The 20,026-nt window shown below is 41.0% G+C and overlaps 1 protein-coding gene across 1 annotated transcript; it reads right to left on the bottom strand.

Moving 5' to 3' along the window:
• Positions 1-4,169: 4,169 nt before the first annotated feature.
• Positions 4,170-13,084, bottom strand: LOC117337417 (group XV phospholipase A2-like). Its single transcript, XM_033898396.1, has 6 exons — positions 12,944-13,084; positions 11,264-11,420; positions 10,383-10,501; positions 9,464-9,562; positions 8,755-8,982; positions 4,170-8,384 (listed from the first exon to the last, which is right to left on the bottom strand). The coding sequence occupies exons 1-6, from the start codon at positions 13,059-13,061 to the stop codon at positions 7,870-7,872; spliced, it is 1,236 nt and encodes a 411-aa protein (XP_033754287.1). The 5' UTR covers positions 13,062-13,084; the 3' UTR covers positions 4,170-7,869.
• Between the last annotated feature and the right edge of the window lie 6,942 nt (positions 13,085-20,026).

Below are 20,026 nucleotides of genomic sequence, written 5' to 3'. Positions count from 1 at the left end.
ACTGGGGACTTATACACACTGCTATATGTACATATTGTGGGTTGTATACACACTGCTATATGTACATATTGTGGGTTGTATACACACTGCTATATGTACTGACTGGGGGCTGTATACACACTGCTATATGTACATACTGGGGGCTGTATACACACTGCTATATGTACTGACTGGGGACTGTATACACACTGCTATATGTACATACTGGGGGCTGTATACACACTGCTATATGTACATACTGTGGGCTGTATACACACTGCTATATGTACTGACTGGGGGCTGTATACACACTGCTATATGTACTGACTGGGGGTTGTATACCCACTGCTATATGTACATATTGTGGGTTGTATACACACTGCTATATGTACATACTGTGGGCTGTATACACACTGCTATATGTACATACTGGGGGCTGTATACACACTGCTATATGTACTGACTGGGGACTTATACACACTGCTATATGTACATATTGTGGGTTGTATACACACTGCTATATGTACATATTGTGGGTTGTATACACACTGCTATATGTACTGACTGGGGGCTGTATACACACTGCTATATGTACTGACTGGGGGTTGTATACCCACTGCTATATGTACTGACTGGGGGCTGTATACACACTGCTATATGTACTGACTGGGGGTTGTATACCCACTGCTATATGTACTGACTGGGGGTTGTATACACACTGCTATATGTACTGACTGGGGGCTGTATACACACTGCTATATGTACTGACTGGGGGTTGTATACACACTGCTATATGTACTGACTGGGGGTTGTATACACACTGCTATATGTACTGACTAGGGGCTGTATACACACTGCTATATGTACATACTGTGGGCTATATACACACTGCTATATGTACATACTGGGGGCTGTATACACACTGCTATATGTACTGACTGGGGGACTTATACACACTGCTATATGTACTGACTGGGGGTTGTATACCCACTGCTATATGTACATATTGTGGGTTGTATACACACTACTATATGTACATATTGTGGGTTGTATACACACTGCTATATGTACTGACTGGGGGCTGTATACACACTGCTATATGTACTGACTGGGGGCTGTATACACACTGCTATATGTACTGACTGGGGGTTGTATACACACTGCTATATGTACTGACTGGGGGTTGTATACACACTGCTATATGTACTGACTGGGGGTTGTATACACACTGCTATATGTACTGACTGGGGGTTGTATACACACTGCTATATGTACTGACTGGGGGTTGTATACCCACTGCTATATGTACATATTGTGGGTTGTATACACACTGCTATATGTACATACTGTGGGCTGTATACACACTGCTATATGTACATACTGGGGGCTGTATACACACTGCTATATGTACTGACTAGGGGCTGTATACCCACTGCTATATGTACATACTGTGGGTTGTATACACACTGCTATATGTACATACTGTGGGTTGTATACACACTGCTATATGTACATATTGTGGGTTGTATACACACTGCTATATGTACATACTGTGGGTTGTATACCCACTGCTATATGTACTGACTGTGGGCTGTATACACACTGCTATATGTACTGACTGTGGGCTGTATACACACTGCTATATGTACTGACTGGGGGACTTATACACACTGCTATATGTACTGACTGGGGGCTGTATACACACTGCTATATGTACTGACTGGGGGTTGTATACACACTGCTATATGTACTGACTGGGGGTTGTATACCCACTGCTATATGTACATATTGTGGGCTATATACACACTGCTATATGTACATACTGGGGGCTGTATACACACTGCTATATGTACATATTGTGGGTTGTATACACACTGCTATATGTATATATTGTGGGTTGTATACACACTGCTATATGTACATACTGGGGAATGTATACACACTGCTATATGTACATACTGGGGGCTGTATACACACTGCTATATGTACTGACTGGGGGTTGTATACCCACTGCTATATGTACATACTGGGGAATGTATACACACTGCTATATGTACTGACTGGGGGTTGTATACCCACTGCTATATGTACATATTGTGGGTTGTATACACACTGCTATATGTACATACTGTGGGCTGTATACACACTGCTATATGTACATATTGTGGGTTGTATACACACTGCTATATGTATATATTGTGGGTTGTATACACACTGCTATATGTACATACTGGGGGCTGTATACACACTGCTATATGTACATACTGGGGGCTGTATACACACTGCTATATGTACATATTGTGGGTTGTATACACACTGCTATATGTACTGACTGGGGGCTGTATACACACTGCTATATGTACTGACTGGGGGCTGTATACACACTGCTATATGTACATACTGGGGGCTGTATACACACTGCTATATGTACATACTGGGGGTTGTATACACACTGCTATATGTACATACTGGGGGCTGTATACACACTGCTATATGTACATACTGGGGGCTGTATACACACTGCTATATGTACATACTGGGGGTTGTACATGTATACACACTGCTATATGTACTGACTGGGGGTTGTACATGTATACACACTGCTATATGTACATACTGTGGGCTATATACACACTGCTATATGTACATACTGTGGGCTATATACACACTGCTATATGTACTGACTAGGGGCTGTATACACACTGCTATATGTACTGACTGGGGGTTGTATACCCACTGCTATATGTACATATTGTGGGTTGTATACACACTGCTATATGTACATACTGTGGGCTGTATACACACTGCTGTATGTACTGACTGGGGGTTGTATACACACTGCTATATGTACATATTGTGGGTTGTATACACACTGCTATATGTACATATTGGGGGTTGTATACACACTGCTATATGTATATATTGTGGGTTGTATACACACTGCTATATGTACATATTGTGGGTTGTATACACACTGCTATATGTACATATTGTGGGTTGTATACACACTGCTATATGTACATATTGTGGGTGGTATAATACACACTGCTATATGCACTGACTGGGCTGTGTACTCGCTGGAATGTGTATACTTGGTTTGGTTTGTTTTTGTTCAATGTCCTATTAACAGCCAGGGTCATTTAAGGACGTGCCAGGTTTTGGAGGTGGAGGAAAGCCGGAGTACCCGGAGAAAAACCACCGGCCTACGGTCAGTACCTGGCAACTGCCCCATGTAGGTTTCGAACTAGCAACCCAGAGGTGGAGGGCTAGTGTCAAAGTGTCGGGACACCTTAACCACTCGGCCGCCGAGGACTGTGTACATACTGTGGGCTGTGTACACACTCAATTGTGTACATATATATACTGAATGGTGTACAGCCTGTGGTCTGTGTATACTCTGTTGGCTGTACATGTGTACACACTGGACGATGTACAAACTGTAGAGTGTGTAAAAACTGTACATCCTGTGGGCAGAGTACAAACTGTACATAGTGTTTGCTGTGTACACACTGGGCCAGACTGCTTCCATTTATGCAGACAGTTCTTATTTCTATATTAATGACACTTCTAAGTCACTCTGGACATGTTTTACTTAAAATAATGGAGAAAATCCCCTATAGTCCTCTTCATATAGGAGGACTTTACGAAGACCAAATGTCAACTGGATCCAACTATCTGATGAATCTACTGGCATGACATTGTGGTCAATGGGAAGCAACTCTAGATCAACTGTTTATGCAGGTTTACTACTATAACATTATTATAAAATCTTTCCATTAGAAAGTGTATGGTTCTGTAGATACAATATGTATTCTGCATAAAATATACAATTACTATGTGGCCATAACTATACAAACTAAATGGATTGATGATCCAATACAACCAAAACTGGACTGATAGAATTATATAATGAAAAGGAAAATCAATTTCATTTGCAAGCATACACTTACATTATGGGACATGAACATGAATAATAAATCATCAAATGATAGAAATGAGCTCTACTAAACATGATTATCTGCATATTGCCATAATAAACCCACCGGGTAGATATTTTTAACCCACCGGGTAGATATTTTTAAAGATATACATGTAGGCTTTACAACAAAATAGATCCCATATTAGGTTCAATAATCTATTTTAGCCATCTTTTATATACACCTTATGCAACTTACAACACTTCAGTTCAATTTGATGAACATATGAAACAGTTTAACAAACTGATCATTTATTGAAGCATTAATTTTCTAGTACATATATACACAAACAGACAAAACCCAAAATGTGTATGATTGATCTCCCTTGTACTAACATATCAATATTCTGTCTTGGTATATAACAAGTGTAGTATTTCTCTGACTGATAATTTTTATATATATAATACATCACATTCTAAAGGTAGTTCACTGTGTTTTGTGCTTTACAATTATTATGCATAAATAAAATCACTTGTCTTAAGACAGGAATAACAATGACAATCTGAGTTGTGAGCAATGATCTAACATGTACATAAGGCACAGGTGCCTGACTAGTTTTATAAAATAATAACATATAAGAGTACATATAAATGAGATGTACTCTTTTATGTTATTATTTTAAAAAACGAGTCAAGCACCTGTTCATGAGGTAGAAAATAATGGATGCGGTTATGCAGTGTTAGCTAGGATGTAAATCTTAATAAATGCTCCAGAACAAATCTATATAAAATACATTTAAATCAAAAGCAAATCAAACATTAACTTGCCATTACAGATAATGCCACATAAACAGATCTTTTCAGATTCATGAGACAAGACTTTGAGAGGAAAAGGAAAACAGGAATTAATATATATGTAGCACAAGGATTTTAACTTATGATAGTTGTAAAATATAGCACTGTCCATTGACAGGAAGGTTTGGTATCCGAGCATGTATACATTTGAAAGGTGGTAAAACACTCACATAAACATTAGTTTGAATTGTTTAACCTTAATATTCGACAAATCACCATTGACTGGACTTTCTAGTGACAAATTATGGGATAATATAATTATATATCATTTTTTTATTACTTTCATTTCTTTATTCTTGCATTACAGTAACAGTACAATTGGATCTCAATGATGGCTTTGGTTTTGTTGACTTGAATGGCACAAAGGATATGGTTTAGACAGAGGTACAATTAACATATATAATCAGGATCATCAATTTGAATGAATTTTCATTTCATATCAGATTTTATGAAACAAGTCATACACATTTTTATTTTTGTGCATCTTGCCGAGCAAAAATATGAACTTATAAAAACTCATAAAATCTCATTTGAAATGAAAATAAATTTAAGATACTTTTTATCAGATAACTCAGAAAACCTATGTTTTGTAAGGTTTTTAAGTCAAAATGAGGAGGACTTTATCAAACAGACACCCATTTGGTTGCACCGTTCACAATCTCTGGCATCATATCAATGAGGTCACAATTGATTTCTGACTGGGTTAACCAATGAAAAATGCTCCACAGTATATAACACTAGGGACTAGTGACATGCAAAAACAACATGGACAAAAATAGCTGGATAAAGGGACGATTACATGATATACATACTAAACATACTGGTGTGCACTAATATGCATATAATAATAATGCACTATGATAAATGGAACATAATTTCAACATGAATGTATAAATTTTTGATACAGACTGTTGCCTCCAACACTACGTGGCATAAATGTACTGGTGTTCCCTAGTGATGTCGACTAGTGTATGTAGTGCTATGTTATATACATAGAGTTGATGGATAAGCACCCAGGGCATCCACAATAAAAGCACCAACATGTATGGGCAAGGCATAGGTAAATGGCCTAGGACTACACATCAATTAGCTGCTATTCTGAAGACATATTTAATGATGGCATACAAAAACAAAAAAAAATGAAAAAACGTAATTACCAATATATATATATATCAGGCCACTGAGGATCACCTAATGATTAAGATATCAATTTATACATAGCCAGGTATCGAATGATGTAAAGTACATTACAGTTTACTTTGGTCTTTGTGGATGGAGTGGTACCAGTGGTAGTGGTGGGGTGGTGGTAGTGGTGGTAGTGGTGGGGATCCAGATATCAATACTGTTACTGCTGATAAAATGATGTATTTAGAAATGTACTGGATCACGGAGTGTTTGAAAAATTACGGATTACTTATCATACTTATCACTGAAATATATAATACTTTTCCAAAAATCAGTGAATAACACCAATTACCAGCTTACCCAATAAACTATCCGGTACTTTGATCTTTGATAACTGGGTAATCCTCAGATCTTTACTACAATAACAAACAGGTGTATCGCTAAACAAATACAGATCTCAATTAATATACCTTAATACCTTAAGCCTTGAGATCTCCATTTACACAAACATAACAGCATCATAATCAAAATGTACATAAATATATACCGGTATGTTATACCACAATTCCTAAAAAATTGTAAAAATATTTGAGCAAATATTAACAAAATTTTGCACCAATAAAAAAGCACTTAAAATGACACTCTATCACAACATTCACCAAAACGTCTGTTAATTTAGAGTCAAAACCAGTTAGCCATTTGTGGAATAAGAAATCACCAGTAAATCTCCTGCATTACCAAGGTACAATGTACTATCAAATGTAAAGGTAGGAGGGACACCTGCCTCATCAAGTGGGTTTTCTCTGAGTACTTTGATTTCCTCTCACAGTAATTTAAGACATCCAAACACCTAACCGGGCCAACTAGAGTAGTAGAAGTTGATGTATCTGTTTTCTGGTGTAAAATAGAGATGTTTTTAAAAATATTTATATGGAATTATAAGAGTAGACATGCATTTTATTCCAATGTTAGAACTACTGATACCAATGTTAGAACTACTGATACCAATGTTAGAACTACCGATACCAATGTTAGAACTACTGATACTAATGTTAGAACTACTGATACCAATGTTAGAACTACTGATACCAATGTTAGAACTACTGATACCAATGTTAGAACTACCGATACCAATGTTAGAACTACTGATACTAATGTTAGAACTACTGATACCAATGTTAGAACTACCAATACCAATGTTAGAACTACAGATACCAATTTTAGAACTACTGATACCAATTTAGGAACTATCAAGGCACTTTGAATTTATATTTTCACCAAATATCACTGCATTAAATGATATTAACAATTTCTGCTTCATTGCTAAACATCAGCGTTCAGTTATTGCTAAAGAGTAGAAAGAAGTCTTCCAAACTGTCAGCAGTGTCAGGCCAGAGGCTCATTTTAGGGTGCGATATTCAAGATTCTTATGAAGAGGGCAGAGATATTTTTGTTATACATTTAAGGTTAGGGAATGATCATTTTTCTACCACCTATATTTTCAGTTCAAGATCCCATATTATTGTATTTTCAACTGTTTGAAAATAAATACACATGGGTAGTGTATGAATATCATGTTGGTCCATGGCCACATCACTAGCTATCTACAGGTACAAACCTACAGAATCACATATCAAAGAGAACAGGTCTTGAATAATTCAGCAATTGATTAAATTAGATAATATCAGTTCTAGTTTTCTAATGTTTTATAAAATCAATGTTTGAACCTAATGACATGTGATTATATATGTATCTACTCTATGTTGTAAAAGTGTTCTGATTCATGATGTCACCCTAGCATTGAGACATCACTCAATTCAATGTTCTTAAGTTATAATCTATTATACTCTTCGGGTCAACAGGAATCTTTCCCTGCTAACATGAAAGACAAATAAGAAAATGGAGGGAGATGGTACATGTATGATCTATAGGTAAATGCTTATATATATACCATATATAAGTTACATTGTATGTATATAATTAAAAATTCCCTTTTAGGACAAAAGAACAGATTTTAAATATGCGTTTATCCTAACATCCCTTAAAATCTCCATATGTTCTGCGTGGATAAACTGTTGATGGTAGACTTTCTGTTTCTGTTTTCCTATCCACTTTTTACAAGCAATTAGACTTCGTATATTGACTGTACCATCTCCATCATCTGGAATCACTTTAGGCTGCGAGTCTGGCCACATGTTTGGACCGTACACCAACCTTCCTGGTGTGGTCAGGTTGTAGCCATGTAGGCAGTGGACTTCCACACCTGGTGGGGTGAGGTCTCTAGTCAGATCTTTTGTATCAAGGAACATGTCATAGCCATCAGTATAGTTAAGATCCAAGAAGAACTGTTTGAAGTCCTTCACTGTATAATTCTTCTCTGGACGTGAGACCAAGATTTCATCAGCTTCCCAGTAAAGGTCAGAGGGCATTAACCATGCTGTACTGGCCATTGACCTTTGTTCTAACCGTGCCTTTAGAGCTTCCACCACATACACATCCAAGTTATCACCTACAAAGTTGCAACAAGATTTATTATTATTCAGTTAAAAGAGGAATGAAAATAAGAAAGATTGTTAGTATTACAGAAGTTTCACCTATATTATATGATTATCAATTAAAATATATTAAATCATCCAATTATTTATCCCATTTTCTTCTAATAAACATTTTTTTATTACAGGTTGACATTCAGTTTTCAAAAAAGATGGGAATGAAGCTTTAGAACTTCAGTTATCTCCCCAACCTGTTTGAGGTCTTCCCTAAACATTTTTAATGTGAAAAATAACATCTATTGTAATGATAATCTTAATGTATAAAAAGATTCTGCAACAAAAGCATAAATGATATTTCTATTACAACAATAATAATGTGTTTCTGACCTGAAGCGAAGAGTCTGAGAGTTTTGATGACACCTGCCCACACACCAGCCAGACTGATAAATCTTTTGATGTACTTGTCTTTCCAGACCTGTGGCATGTGGTTGAGGAAGTAGAGTGTGACAGGGTTCCCCATGCTGTGACCAAGGAGTGTTACTGGAGTGTTGTTATTAAGGGTGTAGGTATCCTCTATCAAAGCCTGGAGCTTCTTGTACATGCCTCCCATCTCATCTGGAGAGACAGAATACCAAAACATATATTATACATATATATGACTGTATAAAGGTATTCTTCTGTGAATTAAAATAAAATCATTAAATTCTTCAAATGTAATTTCTACAACTTTGTTCAAACACAGTGTTGATTTAACTAGTAAAATATCGGTTTACGACCATTTGTTCTAAAAGTGAAATGTCTTGTTTCTTTTTGCTGTAATCAAGCAACAGATTAAAAAACATTTCTCAACTTAATCAAAATTTATGTAATGTCTTCTAGTCCAAAATTGCAGAAAATCAATAACACAGAAATATTTTTTTACATGACACAGACATATTTCAAAACTGTGTCAATTCCATACAACATATGACTAATAATTTTTGTTGTTGCATTGTTTTACTGCCTGTGACAAATCCATTTTGGGGCATAAAGTTATAATTATAATAAATATTACCGTGAAACTCAGAGATAATAAAGTAAGAATGTACAAACTTACTTGGTGCCTTGCGGAAGTCATATGGTGCACCTCTGAGGGAGACTCCTCGCTTATATCCCCATGATTCTAAATCCTCAGCAATGTAGTAGAAGTAACTGGCTGTAACCATAACGAACAGAAAAATATACAACACCATAATTACTGTAATTCATTTTCACCTTCCCTCAACAAAGTGAAAGATTCAGACAGCTAGTACTAGCCTCATTTGTCAATACGGAATACTGAGTGTATTTACAGATGAGGCTCGCGCTAATACCTGTGATTTAGACAATTTAATGTGCACTACAGGGGCTTGACAAGTTCCTATAATCCAGAATGAAAAACTGGAATCTTTGTCCAACCCTAGATCTCTTAAATTATCCCCTTGGTCCAACCCCTAGAACACTAATATTAAGTCCTGGGCCCAACTCCTTGATCAATTAATACCGGTAAGTGATCCAGGGGTTGGATCCATGTGTTAATTTTTCATTCTGGGTCATAGGAACATGTTGAGGTATGTGACGTGCACCATAGGATCTTAAAATGAAGCTTAAGGATTTGCATATGTGCATTAACAAAATGAGGTGAAATGTGAAAGTTTCTCAAATCAGTTTTCAGACTGGCTCTAATTCTTTTGTAGGAATAACAAAATCATGAATTTTTTCCATAATTTTGTATACCTCTGACCCTGGCTGTTAATATGACATTAAACAAAAAATAAACCAAAAGTATACCACTTTGAGATGGCTATGTGGCAGTAATGCAGCGGTATACATATAAAACTCCAAATCATTAATTATTATTATTACCAATGTAATAAATATCTCTTCATCCAGTCATTTTCCCACTTTATGATCAACTCTGGATTGCAGAGTACATCATTATATCATTTATCATTTTCCATATGAACTGTATTCTTCATATAAAATATTTTACTCACTGAACCCAAAGTGTGAGGGATCTAGCCACTCCACGGTCTCAGTGTCACCCCAGCCTCGGATCTGTATATCAACCCCTGGTGCATTGTGGGTAGTGTGGGTCTTGCGGTCATATACTAACCTGTAATAAAATCAAAAGATTACATGCATCAAACTTAAAATCATCTTTCAATAACAGAATATACACATATAGCTTTCTAAAGCAAATTTTATTGAACAGTCTTGAAAGAAAGTATGTACATCATGGGTTTAATATCCTTACACTATATATATATCTTATAGAATATTGATTTTTGAAACTAAAACTGACCTTTAACCATAGATTATTTGAAAAATCGTATTTCTGACAAAATCAAGAGCTCACACCTAAGTAATGCCATATATCATAATTAATTGTATAGGAGACAAGATCTAGGTGTCTTTAGTCTAGAGCTAATATATAAATGGAGCTAAAATTATTACACTACAGTAAAACCTGCCTTCAAAAGTTGCTCAAGGTACCTGAGAAAAGTGACTTTATAACTGCAGGTGCCCTTTATAAATTACTCATTTACAAATGAATTGTTACCAAGAGAACAAAAACTGGTGGCCTATAGCTACTAGCCTTTGTAGACAGGTTGAATTGTTAAAGGTAGCTACTGTAAACGTACATATTTTAGCGGTAATTTTATTTTAGCGCTTTTCGCGCTGGAAGCCTTGCGCTAAATTATGATTGCGCTAATTCCTTTTTGTACGTTCCATTTCTATAGAAAGTTCTGTGGATGCGCTAATTCATCATTGCGCTAACTGGCTGAAATCTGCAAATGCGCTAAAATTTGATTGCGCTAAAAATAAGTACGTTTACAGTATATAGCAAGTAGGGCAAGTTTAAATTTGACTGTACCTCATATTATCTGTAAAACAGTCGATCAAGTACGGTGCTAATTCATAAACATTCAACCACAGATTGAAATAGTCAGATGTTTGCTTTTCACAGAAAACATGTGGAACATTTGTTTTATTCAGCTTGGCGAAGAACTGGCTCCCTCCATCACCAGGCACTGAAAAATATCATTTTTTGGATTATTATTAATACATGTTTACTTCATTTGACTCACAGCGTGCATGCATGTATAGATAAACTATTTTCAGAACCATCATGTATTAGGTTTTCTGAATATGATAACAGGATTGGAAAACTAAGTTCAAAAATCCCCCTTCTCAGAAAAAATGGTGGGGCTAGATATGGGCATTTTTGGCCCCCATCGGCTGTACGTCAATTACTAATATTTTATATCTATATCGCAATCGCCATTAACCCCGACATATTATATAATTAAAGTGCATATGAGGTGCTGAATAGGTATTATTATACCTCATGTTTATAACACAGTGCCTGTGATTACCCGAAACGCATCATGTGGAAGGGGGACAAAACATCATATCTCCCCACATTCTGTTGTGAGGAGTTGTCTCCCTTCCAGTTATTTACAAATGGCAGACAAACAGAAACGTTTTCGTGCAGTCGGAGATGCAGAAATAGATAAAATTCTGCAAAACAAGATTGCTCAGAACACGAAAATATCAACAAATGTACACGCCAACTGTTTCCAAGAGTTTCTAAAAGAAACTGTCAATAACGTCTTGACTGGAATCGTATCAATTGAGCAACCGGGATCTCAGTCTTCAATCTCTGGATAATATTGGAGCTTTATTTTTATATTTTCTGAATTAAATATAAATAAGTATCAGTATTTGCGGTACATTTCTGTTAACCAACGCAGCGAACTTCATGTGGGTGACAAGTCAATGTGTTTCATTATTTACACGATATTGAACACAAGAAAATACGACAATTCCACATTTATTGCTCATGGCGCTTTCTGGGAATCCTTTCTTTTTAATGTTAGATCATTAAGAAGATCACATAACTCTTCAAACGGCGTCCATTGGTCCATTATTGCTCCATTTCGGCGACCTGTTGTGTGACGTCGGTAAACAACATGCCTCTGTGAGGCGATATTAAATAAATAAATATAATTAATTATATATTTTAGTATATTGACATTTAAATTAACTAGCACTGTGAGTGATATGTTAATTTGTGGTTCATTTCGGCGCTTTTTTCCTCCATTTCGGAATTTCCAACTCCATTTCGGTCATTACCATACCGATATTTCATATCTTCAGTTTATTTTTGAGTATCATCATTACTTATCATTTTTCGGTATAATAAACAATTTAACAATTTAAACAATTTTATTCAGCTCTCATATTGCCCTCGGGAAATATGACATGCACGTGCACCTTCGGGTAAACAAACCTGCATCTAGGGCCATAAATGCATAATATTCAAACGCCCCTTACGCATCAATCTCTCTCTCTTTTTTTTGAATCAAATGTGGATTTATAATTTGTAGTGCCGACGCAAGCGAGTTTATTTCTCTTGGTCACCATCACAGATATTTACTAAATTATATAAGCGATCCAGATCTGATGACACCACCAACACTGTTTCACCGTCACGTGTGTCATCACAACACATAGATCTACATGTAAACAATCATATAACTTGTAAACTTACTCAAAATCACAGGGGACAGAGATTCTCCACTAAACGGCTTCTCGAGTGAATCGTGGAAACATCCAAGCAAAAACAGTACGAACATCAAGTCCTTACACGACGTCCTTCTTCCCAACATGAAAAACGACACACACGCAGATCTCGACGCCATAGCTATCAAGACGATTATAAACCCGGAATTTAGTACGGAAACGGAAGCATGCGGAATACGGTAAGTTTATTGCAATACAAGCCATGACTAATGCAATGTCATAGTTTCCCCAAAAACTTCCATCTTAATAAAAAAAAAAAAATTGTCAGAAAATAATTTTTGATATCAAGAATTATTTTTTGCCTCAGAAAATGCCTAAGATGTTTTTTTTTAATTTTCTGATATATCAAGAATTCGAATCTCTGATATGAAAAATTCACATTTTCTAAAATCAGAACATATTTTTATATGCAAAATTCAAACCTATTTTCTGAAATAGTCGGTAAAAAAAGCGCCCTCGTTTTCTATTTATTTATTTATTTCTTCTTTTTTTTTTAATATTATATATGGTCTGATTATCCTCAATATTCTCATTGGCTAAAATATGGTCATGTGGAGGTCAATATTTTGTGTTACTGGAATTACATAACCTTGAGTTTCCCCTTTCCTGATTGGCCAATTCTAAACATTCTCACTTTGATCAAATATTGTATTAACATAACCCTTTTACAAGGGACTTTCCAGCAATCCGTGACGTCAAAATGTTTTTTGCTTACATATATACATTTATGTATGTGCTCCCGGACAGAGTTAAGTAGACTGAATTAGTAAATGTTGTTACATTTACATTTTGTTGAATCTTAAGCAATAATAAATTACGAAGCTTAAATTCATTGTTGATTTTGTCTTATTTATTGTCATTTTGGAACTTTTCTCCTGTCGATCACTATTATCTACCCAATCCTATGACAGGTAATGAGAATCATTAAAATTCTGTAATGTGAAAATGTTGCAGTTTTGTCATATGATTAAACAGTTTTCGACCTGTTTCTCTTCCGTGTCTTCTTTTTAGGGGGCATTGAAGAGGAAATAGATCTTCTGTCCCCATCGCTTAAATCTTTCTTGTCTTTCCTCACTGATTTGTACTTCCTTCTATAGGCATCTCCTCGTCCCTCCCCCCTCCGGGGTCTTTATATGACCCTAGCTGTTGAGAGGATGTTAAACACTAAAAACCTACAGCAGTATCATTATGACGAGCAGAAAATATTGCTGAGGAAAACATAAGCCTCACCAAAGACGCAGTTGGCAAAACGGAACAAATCCGTTGCATGTGCACCACTGTTGAAACTCTATGAATGCTTCCAGTACCGAAGGGCACCGAGTGGGATGTCACTTCACAAGAAAAAGACCACTGACATATCTTAATAAATCAATGTCACTATTAGATTATTTCTTACTCGATCGCTGTGCACATTAGAAAACTTTCTTATACACTTCCCACGTAACCATATGAAACTATTCCTCTGATTATTCAATGTAATTAAGGAGAAAGCTCACAGAGTTGCTTGCTGCTAACAATTCATCTTGTAGATTGATAACGAGCATAATTGCTACGGTTCATAGTTCTCGAACGAGAACAATCTAGGCTTAAACGTGGTTTAGATTGGTTTCAAGGAAGTGGAGATGGGGCAATCATCAGGCTGTCAAGGAAGTGGAGATGGATCAATCATCAGGCTGTCAAGGGAGTGGAGGTTGGGCAATGATCAGGCTGTCAAGGGAGTGGAGATGGGGCAATCATCAGGCTGTCAAGGAAGTGGAGGTGGGGCAATCATCAGGCTATCAAGGGAGTGGAGGTGGGGCAATCATCAGGCTGTCAAGGAAGTGGAGGAGGGACAATCATCATGTTATGAAGGGAGTGGAGGTGGGGCAATCATCAGGCTGTCAAGGGAGTGGAGGTGGGACAATCATCAGGCTGTCAAGGGAGTGGAGGTGGGACAATCATCAGGCTGTCAAGGGAGTGGAGGTGGGACAATCATCAGGCTGTCAAGGGAGTGGAGGTGGGGCAATCATCAGGCTGTCAAGGGAGTGGAGGTGGGACAATCATCAGGCTGTCAAGGGAGTGGAGGTGGGACAATCATCAGGCTATGAAGGAAGTGGAGGTGGGACAATCATCAGGCTGTCAAGGAAGTGGAGGAGGGACAATCATCAGGCTATCAAGGGAGTGGAAGTGGGACAATCATCAGGCTGTCAAGGAAGTGGAGGTGGGGCAATCATCAGGCTGTCAAGGAAGTGGAGGTACGGCAATCATCAGGCTGTCAATGGAGTGGAGGTGGGGCAATCATCAGGCTATCAAGGAAGTGGAGGTGGGACAATCATCAGGCTGTCAATGGAGTGGAGGTGGGACAATCATCAGGCTATCAAGGGAGTGGAGGAGGGACACCCATCAGGCTGTCAAGGAAGTGGAGGTGGGGCAATCATCAGGCTGTCAAGGGAATGGAGGTGGGGCAATCATCAGGCTGTCAAACGAGTGGAGGTAGGGCAATCATCAGGCTGTCAAGGGAATGGAAGTGGTGCAATCATCAGGCTGTCAAGGAAGTGGAGGTTGGACAATCATCAGGCTGTCAAGGAAGTGCAGGTGGGGCAATCACCAGGCTGTCAAGGAAGTGGAGGTTGGGCAATCATCAGGCTGTCAAGGAAGTGGAGGTGGGACAATCATCAGGTTGTCAAGGGAGTGGAGGAGGGACAATCATCAGGCTGTCAAGGGAGTGGAGGTGGGGCAATTATCAGGCTGTCAAGGAAGTGGAGGTGGGGCAATCATCAGGCTGTCAAGGGAGTGGAGATGGGGCAATCATCAGGCTGTCAAGGAAGTTGAGGTGGGGCAATCATCAGGCTGTCAAGGAAGTGGAGGTGGGGCAATCATCAGGCTGTCAAGGAAGTGGAGGTGGGGCAATCATCAGACTGTCAAGGGAGTGGAGGAGGGACAATCACCAGGCTGTCAAGGAGTGGAGGTGGGGCAATCATCATGTTATGAAGGGAGTGGAGGTGGGGCAATTATCATGCTGTCAAGGGAGTGGAGGTGGGGCAATCATCATGCTGTCAAGGGAGTGGAGGTGGGGCAATCATCAGGCTGTCAAGGGAGTGGAGGTGGGACAATCATCAGGCTGTCAAGGAAGTGGAGGTGGGACAATCATCAGGCTGTCAAGGGAATGGAGGTGGGGACAATCATCAGGCTGTCAAGGAAGTGGGGGTGGGGACAATCATCAGGCTGTCAAGGAAGTGGAGGAGGGGCAATCATCAGGCTGTCAAGGAAGTGGAGGAGGGACACTCATCAGGCTGTCAAGGGAATGGAGGTGGGGACAATCATCAGGCTGTCAAGGAAGTGGGGGTGGGGACAATCATCAGGCTGTCAAGGAAGTGGGGGTGGGGACAATCATCAGGCTGTCAAGGAAGTGGGGGTGGGAACAATCATCAGGCTGTCAAGGAAGTGGAGGTGGGGCAATCATCAGGCTGTCAAGGAAGTGGAGGTGGGGCAATCATTAGGCTGTCAAGGAAGTGGAGGTGGGGACAATCATCAGGCTGTCAAGGGAGTGGAGGTGGGGCAATCATCAGGCTGTCAAGGAAGTGGAGGTGGGGCAATCATCAGGCTTTCAAGGAAGTGGGGGTGGGGACAATCATCAGGTTGTCAAGGGAGTGGAGGTGGGGCAATCATTAGGCTGTCAAGGAAGTGGGGGTTGGGACAATCATCAGGCTGTCAAGGAAGTGGAGGTGGGGCAATTATCAGGCTGTCAAGGAAGTGGAGGTGGGACAATCATCAGGCTATCAAGGGAATGGAGGTGGGGCAATCATTAGGCTGTCAAGGAAGTGGAGGTGGGGCAATCATCAGGCTGTCAAGGGAATGGAGGTGGGGCAATCATCATGTTATGAAGGGAGTGGAGGTTGGGCAATCATCAGGCTGTCAAGGAAGTGGAGATGGGGCAATCATCAGGCTGTCAAGGGAGTGGAGGAGGGACAATCATCAGGCTGTCAAGGAAGTGGAGGTGGGACAATCATCAGGCTGTCAAGGGAGTGGAGGAGGGACAATCATCAGGCTGTCAAGGGAGTGGAGGTGGGGCAATCATCAGGCTGTCAAGGAAGTGGAGGTGGGGCAATCATCAGGCTGTCAAGGGAGTGGAGGTGGGGCAATCATCAGGCTATCAAGGGAGTGGAGGTGGTGACAATCATCAGGCTGTCAATGAAGTGGAGGTGGGGCAATCATCAGGATGTCAAGGGAGTGGAGGTGGGGGCAATCATCAGGCTGTCAAGGGAGTGGAGGTGGGGCAATCATCAGGCTGTCAAGGAAGTGGAGGTGGGGCAATCATCAGGCTGTCAAGGGAGTGGAGGTGGGACAATCATCAGGCTGTCAAGGGAGTGGAGGTGGGGCAATCATCAGGCTATCAAGGGAGTGGAGGTGGTGACAACCATCAGGATGTCAATGAAGTGGAGGTGGGGCAATCATCAGGCTGTCAAGAAAGTGGAGGTGGGGCAATCATCATGTTATGAAGGGAGTGGAGGTTGGGCAATCATCAGGCTGTCAAGGAAGTGGAGGTGGGGCAATCATCAGGCTGTCAAGGAAGTGGAGGTTGGGCAATTATCAGGCTGTCAACGAAGTGGAGGTGGGGACAATCATCAGGCTGTCAATGGAGTGGAAGTGGTGCAATTATCAGGCTTTCAAGGAAGTGGAGGTGGGGCAATCATCAGGCTGTCAAGGGAGTGGAGGTGGGACAATCATCATGTTATGAAGGAAGTTGAGGTGGGGACAATCATCAGGCTGTCAAGGAAGTTGAGGTGGGACAATCATCAGGCTGTCAAGGGAGTGGAGGTGGGACAATCATCATGTTATGAAGGAAGTTGAGGTGGGGACAATCATCAGGCTGTCAAGGAAGTTGAGGTGGGACAATCATCAGGCTGTCAAGGGAATGGAGGTGGGACAATCATCATGTTTTGTAGGAAGTTGAGGTAGGGCAATCATCAGGCTGTCAAGGAAGTGGAGGTGGGACAATCATCAGGCTGTCAAGAAAGTGGAGGTGGGGCAATCATCAGGCTGTCAAGGGAATGGAGGTGGGGCAATCATCAGGCTGTCAAGGAAGTGGAGGTGGGGCAATCATCAGGCTGTCAAGGGAATGGAGGTGGGGCAATCATCAGGCTGTCAAGGAAGTGGAGGTGGGACAATCATCAGGCTATCAAGGGAGTGGAGGAGGGACACCCATCAGGCTTTCAAGGAAGTGGAGGTGGGGCAATCATCAGGCTGTCAAGGGAATGGAGGTGGGGCAATCATCAGGCTGTCAAACGAGTGGAGGTAGGGCAATCATCAGGCTGTCAAGGGAATGGAAGTGGTGCAATCATCAGGCTGTCAAGGAAGTGGAGGTGGGACAATCATCAGGCTGTCAAGGAAGTGGAGGTGGGGCAATCACCAGGCTGTCAAGGAAGTGGAGGTTGGGCAATCATCAGGCTGTCAAGGAAGTGGAGGTGGGACAATCATCAGGTTGTCAAGGGAGTGGAGGAGGGACAATCATCAGGCTGTCAAGGGAGTGGAGGTGGGGCAATTATCAGGCTGTCAAGGAAGTGGAGGTGGGGCAATCATCAGGCTGTCAAGGGAGTGGGGGTGGGGCAATCATCAGGCTGTCAAGGAAGTTGAGGTGGGGCAATCATCAGGCTGTCAAGGAAGTGGAGGTGGGGCAATCATCAGGCTGTCAAGGAAGTGGAGGTGGGGCAATCATCAGGCTGTCAAGGAAGTGGAGGTGGGGCAATCATCAGGCTGTCAAGGGAGTGGAGGAGGGACAATCACCAGGCTGTCAAGGGAGTGGAGGTGACGAAATCATCATGTTATGAAGGGAGTGGAGGTGGGGCAATTATCATGCTGTCAAGGGAGTGGAGGTGGGGCAATCATCATGCTGTCAAGGGAGTGGGGGTGGGGACAATCATCAGGCTGTCAAGGAAGTGGAGGCGGGGCAATCATCAGGCTGTCAAGGAAGTGGAGGAGGGACACTCATCAGGCTGTCAAGGGAATGGAGGTGGGGACAATCATCAGGCTGTCAAGGGAATGGAGGTGGGGACAATCATCAGGCTGTCAAGGAAGTGGGGGTGGGGACAATCATCAGGCTGTCAAGGAAGTGGGGGTGGGGACAATCATCAGGCTGTCAAGGAAGTGGGGGTGGGAACAATCATCAGGCTGTCAAGGAAGTGGAGGTGGGGCAATCATGAGGCTGTCAAGGAAGTGGAGGTGGGGCAATCATTAGGCTGTCAAGGAAGTGGAGGTGGGGACAATCATCAGGCTGTCAAGGGAGTGGAGGTGGGGCAATCATCAGGCTGTCAAGGAAGTGGAGGTGGGGCAATCATCAGGATGTCAAGGGAGTGGAGGTGGGGCAATCATCAGGCTGTCAAGGAAGTGGGGGTGGGGACAATCATCAGGTTGTCAAGGGAGTGGAGGTGGGGCAATCATTAGGCTGTCAAGGAAGTGGGGGTTGGGACAATCATCAGGCTGTCAAGGGAGTGGAGGTGGGGCAATCATCAGGCTGTCAAGGAAGAGGAGGTGGGGCAATTATCAGGCTGTCAAGGAAGTGGAGGTGGGACAATCATCAGGCTATCAAGGGAATGGAGGTGGGACAATCATCAGGCTATCAAGGGAGTGGAGGAGGGACAATCATCAGGCTGTCAAGGAAGTGGAGGTGGGACAATCATCAGGCTGTCAAGGGAGTGGAGGAGGGGACAATCATCAGGCTGTCAAGGGAGTGGAGGTGGGGCAATCATCAGGCTGTCAAGGAAGTGGAGGTGGGGCAATCATCAGGCTGTCAAGGGAGTGGAGGTGGGGCAATCATCAGGCTATCAAGGGAGTGGAGGTGGTGACAATCATCAGGCTGTCAATGAAGTGGAGGTGGGGCAATCATCAGGATGTCAAGGGAGTGGAGGTGGGGCAATCATCAGGATGTCAAGGGAGTGGAGGTGGGGCAATCATCAGGCTGTCAAGGAAGTGGAGGTGGGGCAATCATCAGGCTGTCAAGGGAGTGGAGGTGGGACAATCATCAGGCTGTCAAGGGAGTGGAGGTGGGGCAATCATCAGGCTATCAAGGGAGTGG

Source organism: Pecten maximus, chromosome 11, assembly GCF_902652985.1.
Source record: "Pecten maximus chromosome 11, xPecMax1.1, whole genome shotgun sequence".
Classification (NCBI taxonomy): domain Eukaryota; kingdom Metazoa; phylum Mollusca; class Bivalvia; order Pectinida; family Pectinidae; genus Pecten; species Pecten maximus.
The sequence above is the reverse complement of the archived record's forward strand: the minus strand, read 5'-3'. Positions and strand labels throughout refer to the sequence as shown.

Excerpts from the sequence above, each read along its gene's own strand:
- LOC117337417 (XM_033898396.1), bottom strand. The coding sequence starts at position 13,061 with ATGTTGGGAAGAAGGACGTCGTGTAAGGACTTGATGTTCGTACTGTTT. Across the intron at positions 10,502-11,263 it reads TGTTTTACAGATAATATGAG|GTTAGTATATGACCGCAAGA; the intron begins GTACAGTCAAAT and ends ATTTTATTACAG. Across the intron at positions 9,563-10,382 it reads TCCCTCACACTTTGGGTTCA|CCAGTTACTTCTACTACATT; the intron begins GTGAGTAAAATA and ends TTATGGTTACAG.